We start from the raw sequence: 23,014 nt of genomic DNA on the forward strand, positions 1-23,014 counted from the left end.
TCTCAGTCTGAGCTGAGTTAGTTAATATCAAGCGAGGCACCATAAGCACTGCTAAAATTGACCCAAATGCCTTGTGCTAGGAAGGGGGAATGTCAGCGAGGTCCAAACACTGGAAAATGCATGTGGCCCAGCGCCACTCTGACATTCCACTGGAAGTTTAAGGAGAGCACCCGTGATGTGCCTTGAAAGGTGGATGCACTTGTCACAGCCATGCAAATGGCCTAGCCCCCAGAGGTTTTTTAGGGTTGTCTGGCCTGGGGCTAGTGTGGGTGATTGGAGCGTGGGCAGGTACAGCAGGAGCGGTGAGTCGGGGCGAAGGAGCGGCGAGAGATTGTAGAGGGACGTGATCGGGGCCCAGGAGAGGCGCGAGTTCGGGGCTCAGAAGAGGCGTGGGCCCAGGGGCAGCACGGGCCAGCCCACACTGCGATATGTGTGTAAACTAGGCCCATGCAGCAGAGCAGTATCCAGTCGTCTTGGTTAATCCTTGCCACTGGGCCAAGACCTAGCTCTGTCAAGCCCGTGTGATGGCTGGTGTGCAATGGCCACCACACGTTAAAAGAATCCACACACAGGCATCTTCCACCCTACACGATGTAGTTCAAGACCTGGAATATTAGGACCTTCATTGGGCCCAAGTTTCCGCCCTCTGTAAGAACGGCGCACCTCCATTAGGTGCGCCGACTTTCTGGAATAAAAATGGCGCCGAAAACCTACATTGTGATTCTTAGAGCTCCTCAGGACATCTTTGTGCTCAGCGTGGTGCAGCACAAGGGGTCGGGGCAGAGCCAGGTCCCGGCGCTGAAAATAGTGCAGAGACCTCTGCACATGCGCACTCCTCACCCCCGAGGCTGCGTGGGAGGGGCCCGAAGCACGCCGGCCCGAGCCCTGGCCGAATGGGCTCCCCGGGTGAAGATCGGGACTTGGGCCTCCCTCCCTCCCATTCAGCTCCCGCTCCCCTACTCTCCCTCCCTCCCGTTCAGCTCGACCCCTCTCCTGTTCAGCTCCCCCAACCCCTCCCTCCCATTCAGCCGTTCCCCCTCCTCCTCCCTCCTCTCCTCCCCTCCCTCCCTCCACGTCGTCAGTGGGGCCCACCCACCCGGCATCTTGCTGGGGGTGGGCCCCGCCCGAAGCCTTCAGTTGTCAGTGGGGCCCGTTCAGCCTCCCCCCTCCTCCCCCCCCACTCCCTCCCCCTCCTCTCCTCCCTCCCCCTCCTCCCCCTCCCCTCCTCCCCTCCCTCCTCTCACCCCCTCCCCCTCCTCTCCTCCCTCCCCCCTCCTTCCCCTCTCCTCCTCCTCTCCCCCTCCCTCCCCCTTCCTCCTCTACCCCTCCCTTCTCCTCCCTCCTCTCCCCCCTTCCTCCCCCTCCCCTCCTCTCCCTCCCTCCCCCTCCTCTCCCTACCTTCCCCATCTCTCCCCTTCCTCCCTCCCTCCCTCCCTCTTCCTCTCCTCTCCCTCCTCCCCTCCTTTCCCCCTCCCCTCCCCCTCCCCTCCCTCCGCACTCCTCTCCCCCCTTCCTCCCCCTTCCTCCTCTCCCTCCCCCTCACTCCTCTCCCCCCTCCCTCCCCCTCCCCTCCTCCCCCTCCTCTACCTCCCTCCTCGCCCCCTCCCCTTCTCTCTCCCTCCCCCCTCCTCTCACCCCTCCCCCTCCCTCCTGCAGTAAGACCTCCCTGCTTCTATACACACCCCCTTTTGAAAAAAAAAAATCTCTTCTAAAATGAAACTATTCTAACTCACTAGAAGTGGAGCAAACTAAATGCCGAGAATTGCAATTTCTAAGATGCTCCATTCTAAGCTAGTTGCTCAAAAAAAATAGGAGCAACTCAGGCCGAAACTTGAGTTTATTGAAACATCTGTGAACTCATCCTTTTTTGGCGTGGAAGCAAGTAATTCTCGTTTCAAGGGACTGCCTATGATGATGATGAGTGTAGGTTGGGGTTCCACTCTGCTGCACTTGTAGTGACAGGATGGGCCCACTGTATTCCAGGGCCTGGCTGCCTGACATTGGAAAGTGTTCCATTCCCCAGGCATGACGCTCTTCATTTTGACAAGTACAAATTTCATCCAAATAAAAATCATTTAATACCTTAGACAGGCTTATATTACACTAAAGAAAATACATAGAATTTCTGATAAGTGAATCCAATGTTGAGGAAAACAGATTTTCTGATAATTGGAATTGACTGTTTCCATGGAAGCAAAATAATTTTTTTTTATAAACTAAAATGCGACACCTTCATTCAACATAAGTGAGACATGACAGATCTGTGTAATACAAACTTGTGCCAACCCGGGGGAGTAAGTGTAAGGAGAAATGTAATGAATATTTATGTACTTTTATGGATTTCTGCACAGTACAATTCAAAAAAGCAATTAATTTAGAAGTTTCATATATTTATAAAATAATATCTTAAATAGTAACTAAACATAATTGGATTTTGTTGTACACTGTTTATGACCCTATGTATTTGCTGGTGTTAAATATTGTGACACGGTTTTGATCCTTGCTTTCAATTTATTTAACTAGCTTTTATTTTTTTAAATTCCTATTCCAATTTTCACCCCTCATTTCAAAGCATGTATCTATGTTCAACCTATTATAAATGAAATAAAACACATACAATGCTGGAAGCACTCAGCACGTCATGAAGTATCTGTCGAGAGAGAAACAAGAATTAACATTTCAGGTCGATGACCTTTCATCAGAACTTATTGTCCAGCCTATTGTTGGAAACAACTGTCAAAACCAGTGAGCAAGCTGCATATGATTACACAGTAAAGCAAGGCCCTCATACACTCAAAAAAAATAAGATCCACATTATAAAAATGTGAGAAACCCAAAACAGTGACCTCTCCCCAAAAGCACAATTTTTTAATAATATTTGTTCCTGGGATGTGGGCGTCGCTGGTAAGGTCAGAATTTATTACCCATCCCTAATTGCCCTTGAGAAGATGGTGGTGAGCCGCCGCCTTGAACCACTGCAGTCCGTGTGGTGAAGGTGCTCCCACAGTACTGTTAGGAAGGGAGTTCCAGGATTTTGACCCAGCGACGATGAAGGAACAGCGATATATTTCCAAAACAGGATGGTGTGTAACTTGGAGGGGAACCTGGAGGTGATGGTGTTCCCATGCACCTTCTGCTCTTGTCCTTCTAGGTGGTAGAGGTCGCGGGTTTGGGAGGTGCTGTCATAGAAGCCATGATGAGTGGCTGCAGTGCATCTTGTAGATGGTACACACTGCAGCCACGGTGCACCGGTGGTGGAGGGAGTGAATGTTGAAGGTGGTGGATGGGGTGCCAATCAAGTGGGCTACTTTGCCCTGGATGGTGTCGAGCTTTTTGAGTGTTGTTGGAGCTGCATTCATCCAGGCAAGTGGAGAGTATTCCATTACACTCCCGCCTTGTGCCTTGTAGATGGTGGAAAGGCTTTGGGGAATCAGGAGGTGAAATACTCACCACAGAATACCCAGCCTCTGACCTGCTCTTGTAGCCACAATGTTTATATGTTTGGTCCAGTTCAGTTTCTGGACCAGACCCCCAGGATGTTGATGGTAGGGGATTCCGCGATTGTAATGCCATTGAATGTCAAGGGGAGGTGGTTAGACTCTCGCTTGTTGGAGATGGTCAGTGCCTGGCACTTTGGTGCGAATGTTACTTGCCACTTATCAGCCCAGGCCTGAGTATCATCCAGGTCTTGCTGCATTCGGGCCCCTATGCACAAAAAGCAGTACTTTTACTCATGTTTTGGGATTTTTCATCTCTTTTCATGGAAAAGATTTTAGAATCAAGTCATTTTCAAGTGTTCTGATGAAAGGTCATCGACCTGAAACCTTAACTGTTATCTCTCCACAGATGCTGAGTGTTTCCACAATTTTCTGTTTTTATTCATGTTCAAAGTGTTGTGTTTTAAAACAAAGTGAATTCACACTTTTCTTTTTAAAGCCACAGACTGCAGGCATTGAAGATGTGTATTAAAACCAGATGAATCAGTTTGGAGAAAACTGTTAATGTAAAAGTCAATTATCCATCCAAGGCCCATTAGTCAGCATAGCGCCTGTTCCTTTTGAAATTAGTGGGAGATATTTTCTTTCAACCCACGCACTGAGGGGAGAGGGTGGAAACATGGATAGAAAAGGACAAAGGGACACAGGGCAATCAAGTTTTAAACCAGAGGCTGTGAGGCGTAGGCCTGAGACCAAGAGCTGGAACTTAAAATGCAAGAAGTCAACGTTTGCAGTCAGAAGTCACGTAGAAAGGGTGGTACAGGTTGGGGCTCCCTTATCCAGCACCACCCCTCGTCCGGCACCATTCCCGGCCACCAGGTGGCGCATGCGCAGAACTCCAACATGAACAAATTAAAGTCCTTCCTCGCTGCCGACTCCCGCAATCGCTGGCCTGACCCCGCAATCCACACCGCCCCCCCTCCCCACGATCTCTCTGCCACACTCCCAGCCCCAAGCCAGCCAGCCCCGATATCCCCTTGCTCAGTCCCTGTACCATCCAATTTAACGTGACCACCCCTCGTCCGGAAAATTCCCTTATCCGGCACAGGCCAGGTCCCGAGGGTGCCGGATAAGAGAGGTTCACGGTGTAATGTCAAAAACAAATAACTCAGGTCACCAAAGGGACAGGATGTGAAGGCTATTATGCTTGCCCATATTTTGAGGAGAGAAATGAAGTTGAGCGAAGGTAGTGGAATTTGCTTTTACTGTTACTCAGTACTTTTACTGTCTGAATAAAATCAGCTTAACGATTCGTATCTTGCTTTATCCCACTAAGCGTTTCTCAGTTCACTTTCGAAATGTTTAAGGGAACATTAAGGGTACGTGGCAGAGACGTGCGTCTGGAATTTCTGAGAGGGATGTTTCTGCTCTCCCACCGTAATTTTGACGGAAACCCTGAAGGAACAGCGTTAACCTGCCGTTTACACCGTCTCTCCGGGGTTTGTGTCGCTCTTCCGCAACGTCACAGCGGGAGAGCGGGGAACCCTTATGGAAATTCGACCCCAGTTCACATCACAAGGAGCTCCTGGGTTACGTTATAATATAGTTAGTTACATATTGGACCATACGGGCACAGCATACACAAAAACGTGGGACCATCATCTACATAAAAGCAACATTTCCATACACGTAAAACAAGAACCCCAAAGAGCAAGACTCTAAACATTAGACCCCATGCACAGTGCCTGACTCCCCCTCCTGTCCTCTTATATCCCCTCCCAGATTCTTTCCTTATTGTCACTCCTCCTTTCCCACTCAACCTTTCCTCCTCTCATTCTCTTCCCCTTCTTTCTCCCCTCCTTTCCATTCTCGTCTTCCTCCATTTTGATCCCTTGGAAGTTTCATCTCTTTAAAATTCCCAAGCTTGGAGAACTGCTAAATTGGTCAAAATCCACCAATCGGCCCAGTCCACCAGACGCAGGATCTTTAAAGAACTGGAATCCAAAGATGTTGAAGTTGGCCCTGCACAGAGTACCTGGGGAGGGGGAAGAGGCGTTGGGGGAGAGAGAGCTACACAGGTTGGATCAATGAAGCATGTGGGCCCTGTGGTACCTGAACTGAACCGTGCAGTGCATGAAATCTCGGGTTCAATCAGTGCTGAGCTAACCGAGCTGAGCCAGAGCAGTAGTAGGGACGCTATAGTTTCCTCAGTGCCCCAGGGCTGAGGAAGAGAAAACAGAATCACTGCTACTGCTCCTCATTACTATTCAGTAACCACTGTAACACTCCCCATGGCCTGCCGACACTCACTGGCTAAGCTCACACAAGGAGGAACGGGCAGTTGGATGAGGACAGGCAACTGGAATGGACGGGACCCGGGAGAAAGCTGGAATTATCTCCCCAACAATGCTGGAAATACTCAACATCTCCCCAAAAGGTTGTTGAGGCGGGGGGAAAATTGAAAATGTCAAAACTGAGATTGTTAGGTTTTTGTGGGGCAAGGTTATTAAGGGTTCCGGAATCAAGGCGAAGAGATGGAGTTAAGATACAGATCAGCCATGATCTAACTGAATGGTGGAACAGGCTTGAGGGCTGAATGGTCCGCTCCTGTTCCCAAAATGGGTCAGCGCATCAGGAAAGGTGTGGAGGAGATTGAAAGGGGAATAAGCTGGCCCTTCTGCTCAATAATTCATGTAGCTGTGATTTTGATCCAGTTATTAAAGAAATGAACTATAACCAAGGGAAAAAAGCTAATTAAACTTCAGTTAATGAAAGTTAGGCTTATGCAGTTGTTAGTTTAAAAAGCTAAATCAATATAGTTTTCAATGGCGAAAAAACCTTTTTTCTTGCCTGATCATGGAAGGGTCAAAGAAGTTTAATGCAAGTAATCTGTTAAGTAATATTCACCTCACAGAACCATGCTACAAAACATTAATTAATTTTGTAGATTGGTAGGTCACAGATAGATTTATAAGAACACAAGAGGAAAGCGATGCACTTTAATTAAATGCAAGTGTAACTTGTAGAGTATTGCTTAATATAGATACCCATCTTCCCTAGCGGTCTCAGTGTGTGCTGTCATAAGAACATAAGAACTAGGAGCAGGAGTAGGCCATTTGGCTCCTCGAGCCTGCTCTGCCATTTAATAAGATCATGGCTGATCTGATCATGGATTCAGCTCCACTTTCCTGCCCACTCCCCATAATCCTTTACTCCCTTGTCGCTCAAAAATCTGTATATCTCCGCCTTCAATATATTCAATGACCCAGCCTCCACAGCTCTCTGGGGCAGAGAATTCCATAGATTTACAAGCCTCTAAGAGAAGAAATTCCTCCTCATCTTAGTTTTAAATGGGCGGCCCCTTATTCTGAGACTATGTCCCCTAGTTTTAGTTTCACCTATTGGTGGAAATATCCTCTCTACATCCACCTTGTTGAGCCCCCTCATTGGCCCAGAAATTCCTGCCTCCCGGATCCGGACGGAGTGTGTACGGACCCGGGAAGGCATCGCAAAAGCTGATTTTCAGCGCACAATGCGCATGCGCTGAAAAACGGCTTTTCCGATCTGTCAAGCTCCAGCTTGACAGATCCAGCGCAACTCGGCAGCCAGGACATTCGCATGGGCAAGATTGCGGGATTTACCCATATCTTGCCCAGCAAATGTCCTGAAAACAATTGCGCCTGATAAAAGCAGGCGCATAGCCAACTTTGACAGGCATAAGAGTTTTAAAATACACAAATACATTTTAAAATGAAATTATAAAAACACATTTTATTGTTAAAAACCCTCCCCACTATGCTAAGTTTATTTTAAACCATAATTTAAAAAACTTTTTTAAAAATCGGAAAAATCTTTTTTTTTAGTAATACATAAATAACTTTAATTTAAATTAATAAAAATATGTGGTGTATTTTTTTTTATTAGAGTTTTGTGTGTTTAGGGGGGTTTTCATTCATAATAATGGAAACTCCAACTTACGGAGTTCCCATTATTATGAATGAGAACATACTTTACATTGATTGGCTGCCCAGGGCCATGTGACTGCAGCTCCAGCCCTGCGCACGTCCTGACGTGCACGCGCTGCGACACGCAGTCAGTGGAGGCCTCAGGACCGGGAACTCTCGTGTGCGCAGCAGCTTCAGGTAAGTGCACATTTTTTTAAAGTTTCTCCCTCGATCGCCCGCGGGAAGCAATCAACAGGCATTTCTGGGCCAATATCTTATATGTTTCGATAAGGTCACCTCTCATTCTTCTGAATTCCAATGCGTAGAGGCCCAATCTACTCAACCTGTCTTCATAAGTCAACCCCCTCATCTCTGGAATCAACCTTCTCTAAACAGCCTCCAAGGCAAGTATATCCTTCCTTAAATACGGAGACCAAAACTGTATGCAGTACTCCAGGTGTGGCCTTACCAATACCCTGTACATTTGTAGCAGGACCTCTCTGCTTTTATACTCTATCCCCCTTGCAATCAAGGCCAACATTCCATTTGCCTTCCTGATTAATTGCTGTACCTGCTTACTAACTTTTTGTGTTTCATGCACAAGGACCCCCAGGTTTCTCTGTACTGTAGCATTTTACAATTTTTCTCCATTTAAGTTATAATCTACTTTTCTATTTTTTCTGCCAAAGTGGATAACCTCACATTTTCCAACATTATACTCCATCTGCCAATTTTTTGCCCACTCACTGAGCCTGTTTGCAGATTTTTTGTGTCCTTCTCACAATTGTTTTCCCACCCATCTTTGTATCATCAGCAAACTTGGCTACATTACACTCGGTCCCTTCATCCAAGTCATTAATATAGATTGTAAATAGTTGAAGCTCCAGCACCAATCCCTGCGGCACCCCAGTAGTTACTGTTTGCCATACGGAAAATGACCCATTAATTCCGACTCTCTGTTTTCTGTTAATTAGCCAATCCTCTATCCATGCTAATATATTACCCCCAACTCCATGAACTTTTATCTTCTGCAGTAACCTTTTATGTGGCAACCATTCCTTGGAAATCCAAATATACCACATCCCCTGGTTCCACCCTGCTCATTACATCCTCAAAGAACTCCAACAAATTTGTCAAATATGATTTCCCTTTCATAAAACCGTGCTGACTCTGCTTGATTGAATTATACTTTCCCAAAAGTCCTGCTACTGCTTCCTTAATAATGGACTCCAGCATTTTCCCAATGACAGATGTTAGGATAACTGGTCTATAGTTTCCTGCTTTCTGTCTGCCTCGTTTTTTAAATAGGGCGTTACATTTGCAGTTTTCCAATCCGCTGGGACCGCCCCAGAATCCAGGGAATTTTGATAGATTACAACCAATGCATCCACTATCTCTGCAGCCACTTCTTTTAAGACCCTAGGATGCAAGCCATCAGGTCCGAGGGACTTGTCTACCTTTATTCCCATTATTTTACCGAGTACTATTTCTTTAATGATAATGATTGTATTAAGTTCCTATAGCCCTTTGATATTCCACTATTTGGATGTTTTTAGTGTCTTCTACTGTGAAGACCGATACAAAATATTTGTTCAATGTCTCTGCCATTTTCCTGTTCTCCATTATTAATTCCCCAGTCTCATCCCCGAGGAGACCAACATTTACTTTAGCCACTCTTTTCCTTTTTATGTACCTGTAGAAATTCTTACTATTTGTTTTAATATTTTGTGCTAGTTTATTTTGATAATCTATCTTCCCTCTCTTTATCATTTTTTTTAGTGGTTCTTTGCTGACTTTTAAAAGTTTCCCAATCCTCTTGCCTCCCACTAGTCTTGGCTACATTGTATGCCTTGTTTTCAATTTGATACCATCCCTTATTTCCTTAGTTAGCCACGGATGATTAGCCCTGCTCTTACAGTTTTTCCTTCTTTTTGTTGTGAGTTATGAAATACCTCCTTAAATGTCTGTCACTGCTCATCAACCGTCCCATACTTTAATCTATTTTCCCAGTCCACTTTAGCCAACTCTGCCCTCATACCTTTGTAGTCTCCTTTATTTAAGCTTAGGACACTGGTTTGAGATCCATCTTTCTCACCCTCCAACTGAATTTGAAATTCAACCATGTTATGGTCACTCATTCCTAGAGGATTCTTTACTACGAGATCATTTATTAATCCTGTTTCATTACACAGTACAAGATCTAAAATCGACTGCTCTCTGGTTAGTTCTGCAACGTACTGTTCAAGGAAACTATCCCGAATACACTCTATGAACTCTTCCTCAAGGCTACCCTGGCCAACTTGCTTTGTCCAATCAATATGAAGGTTAAAATTGCCCATGATTATTGCCGTTCCTTTTTTAAAAGCCTCTATTATTGCTTGATTTATACTCCGTCCAACAGTGTAGCTACTGTTAGGGGACCAATAGACTACACCCACCAGCGACTTTTTCCCCTTATTATTCCTTATCTCCACCCAAACTGATTCAACATGTTGATCTTCTGAGCCAATATCGTTTCTCACTAACGCACTGATCTCATCCTTTATTAACAGAGCTACCCCGCCACCTTTTCCTTTCTATCTGTCCTTCAGAATTGTCAAATACCCCTGAATATTTAGTTCCCAGTCCTGGTCACCTTGCAACCACATCTCTGTAATGGCTATCAGATCATACCCATTTGTATTTATTTGTGCCGTTAACTCATCAATTTTGTTACGAATGCTACGTGCATTCAGATAAAGAACTTTTAAATTTGTTTTCTTATCATTTTTTCCTGCTTTGACCCCACTTTCTGATTCACCTTTATGTTTATACATTCTGTCCCTTCCTGGTATGCTCTGGTTTTCATTTCCCCCATATTACCCTGCTTTATTGCCTTCTCCTTATTCTTTGACTTTGTAAATTTTTGCTCACCTGAATCCTCCCCCTCACTAATTAGTTTAAAGCCCTCTCTACAGCCCTAGTTATTTGATTCGCCAGGACCCTAGACCCAGCACAGTCTAAGTGGAGCCCGTCCAAACGGAACAGCTCCCTCTTACCCCAGTACTGGTGCCAGTGCCCCACGAACCAAAACCCATTTCTCCCACATCAGTCTTTGAGTCACGTGTTTAACTCTCTGATCTTATTTACCCTCGTGCCTCAGGTATTAATCCAGAAATTATTACATTTGTGGTTTTGCTTTTTAATTTGGCTCCTAGCTGCTCATAATCCCTCAGCAGAACCAGTTTATTTATCCTACCTACCATGTGGACCACGACAACTGGATCTTCCCCCTCCCACTCCAAGTTCTTCTCCAGCCCAGAGGAGATGTCCTTAACCCCGGCACCGGGTAGGCAACACAGCCTTCGGGACTCACGCTCTCGGTTGCAGAGAACAGTATCTATCCCCCAAATGATACTGTCCCCTACCACTACAATGTTTCTTTTTACTCCCCCCGCCCCCCTCATTTGAATGACCCCCTGTACTACGGTGCTGTGGTCAGTTTGCTCATCCTCCCTGCAGTCCCTGCTCTCGTCCACACAGGCAGTAAGAGCCTCGAACCTGTTGGACAAGAGCAAGGGCTGAGGCTCCTCCATCGCTACCTCCTGAGTCCCCATACCTTCCTCACGGAGTCACACACTCCTGTCTCTGACCACGGATTGAATTTGAATGAATTAATCTAATTGTTGTGACTAGCTCCTGGATCTCAGTGTCCAGGTTACTCTCCCCCTCCCTAATGTGTTGCAGTGTCTGCAGCTCGGATAACAGCTCATCAACACGGAGCCAAAGTTCCTCGAGCTGCGGGCACTTGCTACAGATGTGGTCGCCGTGGACCTCAATGGGGTCCACCAGCTCCCACATGTTGCAACAGTGACACATCGTCTGCTCTGCCATCTCTAATGTATTTAATTCATTAGATTTGGTTTTTAGTTATTAATCCCATCCCCTAACTTAAGGCCCTTAATTTAAAGTAAGAAAAGGTCTCTTCCTATAGTTAGTTACAATGGGAGATTAACAGCAGTCTTGACGTGAGCGTATCTGATTCAACTCCTGCAGATACCAGTTCGAGACAACGATACAGGGCCTGACAGACCCTAGGTATACTGCTGACTTCTGTTCTCAAGCCAGGGAAATCTGTCCCATGATCACCCTGCTAACATTAAGAAGATTAAAAGTAAAATTCAAGAACTCCCTGATGGACTGTGGTCTAATGGGTGAAGGCGCCACTTGTATTAAACAGTAAAGCCAGATGGTCCCAGGTTTAATCCCCAGTCTGTGCTGAGTCAGCTCATATCAGCCAGACATCAACTGATCTACTACAATTGGCCTCAGTGCCCCTGGGCTAGGGAGGGGAACCATCAACCAGAGTTCTCACTCCTGATCGCTGGCCAGTCACTCCTGCTGGAAAGTACATGGATGTGGACATTGACTGACAATAGGATTATGCTCAGCTGCAATAGCCTCGCGGTAGAAGAGCGTGTTGATACTCGCTGTCTGGATTCACACGTGAAGAATGGCTACTATCAGAATACTAAAGGATTGCAGACGGTTTTTGTCATGTAGTTTGTAGAGCTGTTGAAGCTCTGGGCCCTGACTCCGTTAGGTGTGTCAAGGAGGCTCAAGCACGTGGGGAGATCCCGTCCGAACTGACCTCCGTCCGGACGGAATTCCTCATCGGTGCCAAACCCCGGAAACTCCCTCGGGAGCCAGCGCCTCACAACTTGAGCCGCCTCAGGGAAATCCCCTCCGTGCCTTTCAGTTCTGCGCGGAGGGGACTCCTGTACGGGCTGCTCCTGCACACTCTCAACCTTGCCATCCTCGTCTGCCGTCCGGACACGCCATGGCGTACCATCTTGCCGTCCGGAGGAGGCGGGGGTCCCCAATGAAGTGCACTCTACGCGGGAGTCCTCCCACTATTTATCGGGGACTTGGCCTGGAGGGTGGTGCATGGAGCAGACCCGTGCAACAAATTTTTAAGCCGGTTCACGGGCTCACAGGCGGTCTGGAAGAGTCCGTGTTCCACGTTTTTATTGAATGTGCGAGGTTGCAGCCCCTGTTCCATTATTTAAATGGGTGGCTCCTCAATTTCTGGCTGCACTTCAGTCCCACACTCCTGATCTTTGGGCACCCTGTGCGGAGGGGAGCGGGTAGGTCCGAAGGCCTCCTTGTAGGACTGCTCCTGGGTACGGCCAAGGGTGCCATCAGCCGGTCCAGGCAGCGGGCGGTCGAGGGGGTCGTTCAGCCCGACTGCCTGCCTCTCTTCCGTGCGTACATCCGGGCCAGGGTGTCCTTGGAGATGGAGCACGCGGTGTCCACCGGTACGCTCGCGGCCTTCCGCGAGAGGTGGGCACCGGAGGGACTGGAGTGCATCGTTACCCCCGGCAACCAAATTTTAATTTGATTTTATATGTTTTAAAGTTTAATTTGTTTTAATTGCCGGTTTTAGTGTCCCCCTCCCCTTTTATAGGGGGCACTTGTAAAATTTATGATTTTAATGCCCCCAAAAAAAATCACAAAAAAAAACCCACAAAAAAAGGGCAGTTGAAAAGTGGCTGGAGTGTCCCCCAGATTAGGGGTCACTTGATTTAATGTTAATTATGTTTTACTCCAAAAGAGTTGCAGAGCTGTTGAGCTGTGAGTGCTTTGGCCAGTCATGTGATGTTTACAAGACTCAATAAAACCCCAGCCAGTTGGGTTCAGGGGGTCCACGATGAGACAGATGGTTGTAAGCCTGGTGGATGAACTGGTACTGTGTATTGTGATTGTTAAACCTTTGCTAATAAACCAACTAGTTCTTACTAGCAATATGTTGCTATGAATTCTTAAGCAAAGAATCCAAGAAGCAAATACGTTACAGTTGTGATACCAGCACCTCCAGGAAGGCAGAAAGATTCCTCAGGCACTACGGCAGTCCAGTAGCCCACTTAAGAACTTTAGAAATGTTATTTTGCAGTGACTGCAGTAATAGAATCACTACCAGGTTCACTTTGATGTACAACCAGAACTTTGGGCTCAGGACATAGAATCATAGGGGGCTGAGATGCTTCTGCCATGGTCCACACTGGGTGGAGAGGGAGCAAAAAACCAGGATTAGAGTCAGTGAGGTACATCTTGACTTGGTGCCATAGTGTAAAATGGGCGATAGCCAATCAGCAGCCCGATTTACATCTCTCCCGATTTTTATTTCCATTGAATTCCACACAAATACCTCATTTCAAACTGCTCCCAATAAGAAAGTGCAGGTGACACTGTACGAAGCTGCACATTTTAGCTCCTGCCCCAGAAAACCCGACTTCTGTGTTCCCAAATCACACTGGGGCTGCACTGGCTTCATTTACATGAGCAGACAAATGGAAAACCCGTCAAAGTTACCTTTGTGCGTAGGCAGTGCGAAGTGTGCCGAGCAAAGCATGCTGGTAAAGCGGATACACCAGGAGCAGAAATCCGGCCCCACAAGAACCTGTCAATGATCCAGCTTAAAAGTGTGCTTTTGGAATGGCAACTTTCTAAAAGCACCCCTAAATAAACTCCTCTTCCAAGAGTTCAGAGTCACCAAGATTGATTTTTCTAAACCTACAGATTAAAGGGGGACGGGAAGTCTGAGGGAGGTGAGAATTTTCACAGTTTTGAGGGACCGGGGAAGAATGAGTTGGGGACAAGAGATGGTGTGATGATTTCAAAAGAGTGATGTGGAGGGCAGAAATTCACAGTGTTGTATGTATAGCTAGAGCAGAAGATTGAAATGGAAACATCATAGTAATGCAGGAGGAAGTGTATTTGTGAGACTGGGGTTGAGGTGCCTTATGAACCTGATAGGATAAAGCATAACAAAAATGAGCTAATTAAATCTGTGATGCATTTAACACTCACCAAGAGATGAAGTAGAAAATTAGAAAATGTAATGGAAGGGAAGGACAAAAAGACATTGATTACTGCTGTCCAACTTTATAGGTCAACAAACATAATGTTTACTGCTTCTTAATGTGTATATCCTTGTTCCCACTATAGGCCTGATACATGAAAGTTTTGTTGAGGAGCCCAATGGTCTGGTTTCCGTCAACCTCCTTGTGATCTCAGCCATCGCTGCCTTTGTGATAGGAGCAGTTATCTCCGGATTCAGCGTCTGTTGGTTCATTGGCCATCGGGACAAAAAGGATACAGCAAGGAGAAAAGAAAAGGAAACCATCCTTTCTCACAGCGAGTCTGTGGTCAGCGTGACCAAACTGGGTGGCATGGTAGAGCGCCGGTCCCGAGGACAGCCAGAAACCCTGCTTGCTCCTCTGATGCAGAATGGCTGGTCGAAGAGCTTGATCAAAACCAGTCAGCATCACCTTGACTCGACAGTTTTACCGACACCGGAGCAGACACCATTGCAGCAGAAGCGCAGTACGGGCATCAGAAGCTGTGAGTGGGAGCAGAACCTGATCAACGCAAGTCTCAGGGATCAACCGTGCGCAGGATCACCGATGATCCTTGTTGACTCCACGCATCAAGCAATGTCCCATCACCTTGGCAACATGCGAGTCATTCCAACTTCCCGCCATTCCTTTCAGCGGGATCAGGAGCTGATGAGTGACAGTAACGACATCATGGACAACCATTACCTTTCACACGGTATGAGAGAACAGCTTGAGAACCCAGGTTCTCACTATAGGTCATCCTTAGGTGGCAATGGAGGTGGCCATGCTTTTGTGGAATATTCAGTATCTCCTCATAACAGCCCCAAAAGAAGAAAGGGTGCATCAACACCCATACTGCCACAAGACTATATTGGGGATGACCCAACTTGTTCCACACAGTGGAACTACGAGAAGGCCAGCGCACCCATACCCTCACAACATGCAAGGAGTCAAACATTTAACAGAGGGGAAAGTTCTACAGCTCTGCAGAGAAAAGACCCAGTGCCTGTACACCATGTACATCTCCATCAACCAGTCCAGTCCGTCACCGGGCAAGCTGACCTCGCAGGCTTCAAACCACCAAAAAAGTCAGGCGTTGAAAGGACACCTTCAGCAAAATGAGACACAATGTGCTTTCCTATCTCTTCATTAATCTTTGTGAAAATGTGGGACAAGTATTTCAAACGAAAGTTAAATACTGGAGCAAACCTGGGCATGGAGACAACAGTGCCCTTCGACAACAAAGGCCTTGGGTCCTCAAAATTAAGGATTTATATCCTTTGCAAAAAAAAAAATACATGAGCTTCAGAAGGACGGAGTAGTGTAGGGGGAGGAAATGACTGAGGAATCTTACTGGATTTCTCTTTACTGCTAACTTTTCAGGAGCCATGGTAATAAAAGGGAAAATTATCCAGGAATTTAATTAGAAATTTCTCTTACAATTTTTCACAGCGAGATTTTTATTACTGATAATCTAATAAAACAGCATCCAGCTGCACAAGATACTGACTGTGCACTTCAGAAAATCATTAGACTCTAATATGAGTTTATAAAGTTAATTTGCTATTATTGTATATCATTGCTGAAATGAATTCGGCACGATTTGTTGTTTGGACAAGCTACATTGGGCCTAATTTCAGATTTGTGCAGATTAGATTTATAACAACATATCCTTTCAAGTATACATGTTTCCCAAAGGGGTCAAAATCATAGAATCATAGAATGATACAGCACAGAAGGAAGCCGTTCGGCCCATCGGGCCTGTGCTGACTCTTTAAAGGGCTTTTCAATTAGTCCCATTCCCCTACTCTTTCCCCATAGCCCTCCAAACTTTTCCCCTTCAAGTATATATTCAATTCCTTTTTGAAAGTTACTATTGAATCTGCTTCCACCACCCTTTCAGGCAACGCATTCCAGATCATAACTACTTGCTGCGTATTTGTTTTTTCCTCATATCGCCTCGAGTTCTTTTGCCAATTACCTTAAATCTGTGTCCTCTGGAAACAGTTTCTCCTTATTTATATCAAAACCCTTCATGATTTTGAACACTTTTATCAAATTTCCTCATCACCTTCTCTGCTCTAAGGAGAACAATTCCAGCTCCTCTGGTCTCTCCACATCACTGAAGTCACGCATCCCTGGTACCATTCTAGTAAATATCCTCTGAACTCTCCCAAAGGCCTTGACACCCTTCTTAAAGTGTGGTGCCCAATATTGGCCACAATATTGCAGCTGGGGCCTAACTAGTGTTTTATAAAGGTTTAGCATAATTGCCTTTCTTTTGTACTCTATTTAGAAAGCTGCGGATCTCGTAAGCCTTTTTAACCACCTTCTCAACTTGCCCTGCCATCGTTAAAGACTTGTGTACATAAACCCTCAGGTCTCTCTGTTCCTGCACCCACTTTAACATTGTACCAATATGGTAACTTTTTCATATTGCCTCTTAATTTGACCCTTCTATCTTGATAGCTCCTCACCACCAATAAACAGAAAGATAGATGAACAACCCATCAAACCGCTCTGATTTGCCATGGGACCTTTTAGTAGTCCAGAGGGTAAACTTGGGTAGGATCCCACCTCCCTGAAATTTTCCTCCAAATATTAATTGGAAACAGTGGGGTCGAAATTCAGGTGCACCTGCTGGTGCACCTATGAGTTTTGGAGTGGTACTTACCGCTGGAACTCCTGGCGCGGTAAGTAGATCCATTTTAAGGACTTTGACATTTTTTTTAAAGTCCTACAGGAAATGGATCATAATGGGGGTGGGCCTTAGATTCAAAGCCAGGCCGACTGGCTGAAAATGGGTCGGTCGTGGCCTCCGTCGCTGTCAATCAGCGGCGGAGTCGTGGTGACATCATAGTGCGTGTGAGTTACTATGCTCTCGCCCCTCTATTAAAGGGGAGAGATTCTATCATTTTTTAACTTTGGCCACTGGGCTACCAGGGAGGGCTTTGGCCAGGCCAGTGGCCTGGCACCCAAGAGGGGGTGTCAGGCTGCCTGTTGGCGGCCCGGCCGAACCCGGGGGCAGTATTTTGCCGGCCGATTGGCAAATCACCGGCAAAAAATGTTTCCATTGCGGCCACGGCAGTGGGCCCTCCCCTTTAAGGGCAACTGCACTGCCGGACCGCATTCAGTGTGGAGATGGTGCACCGGCAGAAAAACCGGCGAGGGATCAAGCAGTTGAACTGAAAATCGCTGGGAAGTATTTTTTTGTTGCTCAACATTGGCGGTGCAACTACTTGGGCAGGATGGGGTCCAGGCCAAAAGATCCCTGAACTGAATTTAGGTCAGGTCGGCCTGTTGACTCCAAAGCATCGGTCATTCAATTTTTAGGAATGGCCACCGCAAACAGGCCTCTTTGGGACCTGGGATTTTGGCCCCATTGCCTCCGAATTTCTCCTTTTTGTTCTCCTCTTCAGGTGAAAGCAGTGATACTGTTTGGTTTCATAGTAGTCACCCTGTATTAGAACATAAAAAATAGGAGCAGGAGTAGGCCCTACGGCCCCTCGAGCCTGCTCCACCATTCAATAGATCAAGGCTGATCATCGACCTCAACTCCACTTTCCTGCCCGATCGCCGTATCCCTGGATTCCCCGAGACTCCAAAAATGTATCTATCTCAGCCTTGAATATATTCAGAGACTCAGCATCCACAGCCCTCTGGGGCAGATCCCCTCTGGGGTATTGGCCAATGAATGCAGGCTGTTTGACCATTGAAGGCCAGGGAGGCACCACAGGTGAGCCCAGTTTTCTTCTCAACCTAAATTCCAGAAATGAACACTTCTTAGCAACAATCATCGAATGGTGAGCAGAACCAGTTGCTGACTCCCAAAGCAAGCGCTCTACTCAGAACTCCTACACAGCAAGCGGGCCCCAGGTGGGCAGAGGAAACATTTCAAGGACACCCTCAAAGCCTCCTTGATAAAGTGCAACATCCCCACCGACACCTGGGAATCCCTGGCCCAAAACCGCCCTAAGTGAAAGAAGAGCATCCGGGAGGGCGCTGAGCACCTCGAGTCTCATCACCAAGACCATGCAGAAATCAAGCGCAGACAGCGGAAGGAGCGTGCAGCAAACCAGATTCCCCACCCACCCCTTCCCTCAACCACTGTCTGCCCCGCCTGTTTCAGAGACTGTAATTCCCATTTTGGAATATACAGTCACCTGAGAACTCAGTTTTAGAGTGGAAGCAAGTCTTCCTCGATTTTGAGGGACTGCCTATGATGATGACCTTCTCTCGCAACCTGGAGCACTGAAGCTAATTGCAGTGTTCTCTATTAGCCCCTCAATTGAGGCAGGTGCCTCGCCACAGAGTAAGAATCAAACCCTGGTTCTTGAAGTCTTTACTAAGTAAGTCACCAGAATGAGTATTAGGCTTGCTCATGTCGCAGCACATTACTGAATAAATGCCATTGCACCATATCCACAATGTTAATCCATTTTGGATAATACCACCTTACTGAACACACAAATCTAAATTACATTTACATGTCTACTGTAGCCCAATGAAAATAACACTTATCCACTAAAGTGTGAAAGGTGTTGAGCCGGGGTGGGGGGGGGGTTACTAATCATTAATATTAACCAAAACTTAAGTTGTTTGTAAAAAGTGGCAGAAATACCATTTATTATACTGCGACCTTGATGGTAATTCCATTATCAGATGCCAAATGGGTTCCTTATTTCATGATACAGTCTGAGCGTAGTTTCACTAACAAAGGGAAAAAGCATAAATCCAACCTATCTTTGAACATGAAAAGAAACTCTAAGGAAAGTCATTTTTGTTCGTCATCTAACCAAAAAGTACAAAATTATAAAGCTAAATTGTTTATCTCAGCGGAGTTCCGGCATATTGATTTGACATTACGTAGAAATGACAACATGGAAACGGGCCCAACCATCTTCCTTGACTCTTGGCTGCTCTGCTGATGTTACTGACTCGGAGGTGCCCTGCGCATAGAATCATAGAAATTTACAGCATGGAAGAAGGCCATATCAGCCCATCGTGTCCGCGCTGGCCGACAAAGACCTAGCCAGCCTTATCCCACTTTCCAGCTCTTGGTCCGTGGACATGTAGGTTACGGCACTTCAAGTGCACATCCAAGTACTTTTTAAATGTGGTGAGGGTTCCTGCCTCTACCACCCTTTCAGACAGTGAGTTCCAGACCCCCACCAACCTCTGGATAAAGAACTTTCCCCTCAAATCCCCTCTAAACCACCTACCAATTACTTTAAATCTATGTCCCCTGGTTGTTGACCCCTCTGTTAAGAGAAATAGGTCCTTCCTATCCACTCTATCTAGGCCCCTCATAATTTTATACACCTTAATAGGGTCTCCCCTCAGTCTCCTCTATTCCAATGAAAACAACCCCAGCCTGTCCAATCTTTCTTCATAGCTAAAATTCTCCAGTTCGGGCAACATCCTCATAAATCTCCTCTGAACCCTCTCTGGTGCAATCACATCGTTCCTGTAATGAGGTGACCAGAACTGCACCTGGAATGACTTGCAGACAGATAGCCACCATTTGAAAAAAAAAATCAAGTCCTGTTTTTTTAATTATGTCTTTTTTTGAATAAACAGGAAAGTATTTTGAACAATCTTTTCTTCCTCTTTAACCTTGCCGAAATGTAGCTATCCCCCCACCCCGCCCCTACACACAGGGTCAAATAAAATCCTCTTCAATGCTGTATTTTTTCAGGAATACTTGGTATTTATCTGGGTTTCACATAATGCAATCGAACAAGAGGAGAGCGTACTGAACTTAGCTGTCCAAATTTGACTTAAATCTGCTGGGAGGCCATCTTGCTCAAGTTCCAAAGATGAGTGCTTGATGAGCTTGTGTGGCTACAACCCCTTAAAATCAAAGGCAGCCCAGAAACTGGTAGCTTGGCTTGTTAGTTTCTTCAACATTAATTTGATGCGAGTTTGATCAAAAATTATTAAAAAATGATTCAAAGGGGAAGTGTTATGTTTACCACTCAATGATCAATGTGCGATTTTTACATTGCAATTCCGTCCAATACCCATCAAAATCTAATTACCAGGGGCTCCTAGAAAGCAGCAGTAAGAGTCCTGTTATATTTACTGTAGAAGATTGCAAGCACAAACTTTTCATGGAGAAAATATCATTTTATAAAATTTTAGATAAAAAAGGTACAATTTTAGAAGCACTGATAATTTTGATGATGGTGTAATGGTTGAATTTTGCAAAGACTGTGAAAGACTTTCTCAGTATTCATGTATTTATGGACTGCACATAAGCTATTGCGTTAGGTAGGGCGTATCTAGGAATTTTAGAGCACTGAGGCTACAGAAGGACATGTACAACCAATTTCTCAGTGTTGTCACTTGAAATTCAGCAAAGCATAATGATGGGCACATGAAATGTTCATAATACGCCCACGTGAACTGTGAAAAACCCAGCCATATCATTAAGATTTTGTCCGTTTGCACTTGGATTGTGTCTGGAGGGAGGGTTTTATGCTATACAACACTAGGGTGAAGCACTGGTGGTTGCAGGTTGGTCACTGGCAGAGGCAGCGACAGGAGCAATTTAAGCTGATGAATTAACAGCATCACACAAGAAGTGTATTGGCACAATATTAAAGTGTATAAGCTAAAGTACAATTCTTCCTCTAGCGCATTGACATCAGTCCCTCCAGTGATGACACAGCCTTGCTGTCTTCAGGGCCTTTAGGCTATTTATTCTGAGGCCAACGTTACTTCTGCAGCTCCCCATTTGGTAATTTTCTACAGGGAAACTAGAACAATTATACTAACAAGATGGCTGATGAATAATCGCCCAATTTATTGTGTTTCAACCCAAACAAACAGGCCTTAGAACAAACATGTCATTACATTAGTGGTGCTGAATTAGGACTTGGGTAAAATCTTCACTAATGAATGAGAAGCAGTAGCATAGGTTGTTCTATGAAAGATACGTGATTCTTCCTCCTCAATAGTTATTTATTTCCCATCCATTTTAGTCAACGTCATTTCCTGCACTGGTGGCAAAAGTCTGCATCAGACTCAGTGTTTCTGCCTTATACTCAGTCTAAACACTTATCCTGAAGCCTAATTTTGGATCTACCTAACAATGGATGGGCTTGGGAATTAAAACTAGCTGCGACCATAATGATTAATTTTTTTTTAACTTTTTGAAATTACTTTACAGCAACATTAAAAAATTCTCCATCATACTGTAACTTAAATAAATAATGACACTTATGTTTGTAACTTTTTTTTGTTAGGTCAAAATTTAATTTGCTGGTGAGTTCCCAAAAATAAGTTAATGTTGAACCCTGATGGGCCCACTGAAGGATGCTTAAACACTGGCCAGGCCTAGTCCCATAGGCAATTGATCATTAACAATCATACAAAAAGTGTGTGTTGCTTCCTAGCCAGCTTACTCATTCCTTGCAGTGCATGATGCTGTGCATGCCTTGTGTGGGTCTGTGCAAAAAATCTTTTGACATGGGCTTAGCTTTGGGCATGAAATGTAGACATACCCAAGCCAAACTGAACAATCTGCCCAAACCCGCCAAGCGGGACACTGTGGGCGCTGCTTCTGAGCTGGGCTTAGACTCTAAGTCTGGATGCAAGACTTTAGGGGCCAGCCTTTCTCTTGTAAATAGTACATCGTTTACCTCCATCGCACTTGACAAAGATTAACATTCTATGACAGAATCATGATGGTCCTAATTAAATAACTGGCAGTCCAGTTCTGTCATTAATCATAGCTTACTTCAACCTATTTGCTTAATTATAATTGTTAGTGCATGATGTGCAAAGGAGAATAAATACAGTTTGCCTTAAGGCTGCCAAATCTGTTTTCTTGGGCACCAATTGGATGCACATCGTAACTGTCACAGGCCGTATTAGACTTATTGTACACTGTTCTGGTCAGTCGGTCTGCACATACTGTACATCGGACCTGTTGAAAGAAAATCCAGTCTGATGCCCAATGCTCCACTGCATTGGAATAAGCGATGGACTTTACCAGCAAATCTGAGAGGCACCAATATTGGTAACTAGTTTGGTTTTCAAAAGATGGGAAATGCTGCTAGCTTGAAGGGAAAGCCCATTATTCAGACATTTTGTGGGCTGACAAGACAAATAATAACCACGCCTTCCCCCTCAAAAAAATATCGGGGGTGTTAGGGGGACTTTAGTAGTTTAGCACTTGGTTTCTAGCCATAGGTCACAGGTGTGAGTCCCAGGGCAGAGTGTCACTTGTTTGTTTGTTGTTGAGGGTGTGTCTTATTATGGCCACTAGATGGAGTGCCACTTAGAAGCAAGGCATTGCAATTTGGGGAAGGAAAATGGAGAGGACCCTGACAAGCCGACTTCCTTTGAAACATCCCTCTTTGCTGATGATCGCGGAATGGTAGTCATAGTGGTTTTAGAAAAGCCCTCAGCTCAGAATATTCCAACTGGAAGAAGATGGATGGTGTGGAGATCTTTGAAGGGGAAAAAAAAACCTCCCAGTTCTAATGGGAAGCTCTGTGTGTGCGCGTTTGTGTGAGTGTGTTTGTGTGTCAGTGTGTTTCCTCTTTTTATAAAGGGACTGGAACAACACAATATAATTCACGTTTTGCTTATGCAGTAAAACCCTGTCATAATGAAGCTCCTTTATGATCAAAAGCCTGTGTAGTTCCTTTGTAGTCTGAATCTACTCCTGGTATGCTCACATCTTAACATACAGAAGAAGTGACTATAAAAGGGGTACATTGTGTGCAATATACCAACTAAATCT

The 23,014-nt window shown here is 45.5% G+C and overlaps 1 protein-coding gene across 1 annotated transcript in view; it reads left to right on the forward strand.

The window, feature by feature from the left end:
• sema6bb (sema domain, transmembrane domain (TM), and cytoplasmic domain, (semaphorin) 6Bb) overlaps positions 1-15,639 on the forward strand; it is a 454,736-nt gene extending 439,097 nt beyond the window's left edge. Inside the window, exon 17 of the mRNA XM_070860875.1 lies at positions 14,369-15,639. Within this exon, the coding sequence (XP_070716976.1) occupies positions 14,369-15,381 (1,013 nt within the window). The 3' untranslated portion in view covers positions 15,382-15,639. The remainder of the gene's footprint in view (positions 1-14,368) is intronic.
• The last annotated feature ends 7,375 nt before the right edge of the window (positions 15,640-23,014 follow it).

The sequence above is a fragment of the Pristiophorus japonicus genome, chromosome 18 (genome assembly GCF_044704955.1).
Source record: "Pristiophorus japonicus isolate sPriJap1 chromosome 18, sPriJap1.hap1, whole genome shotgun sequence".
Classification (NCBI taxonomy): Eukaryota; Metazoa; Chordata; class Chondrichthyes; family Pristiophoridae; genus Pristiophorus; species Pristiophorus japonicus.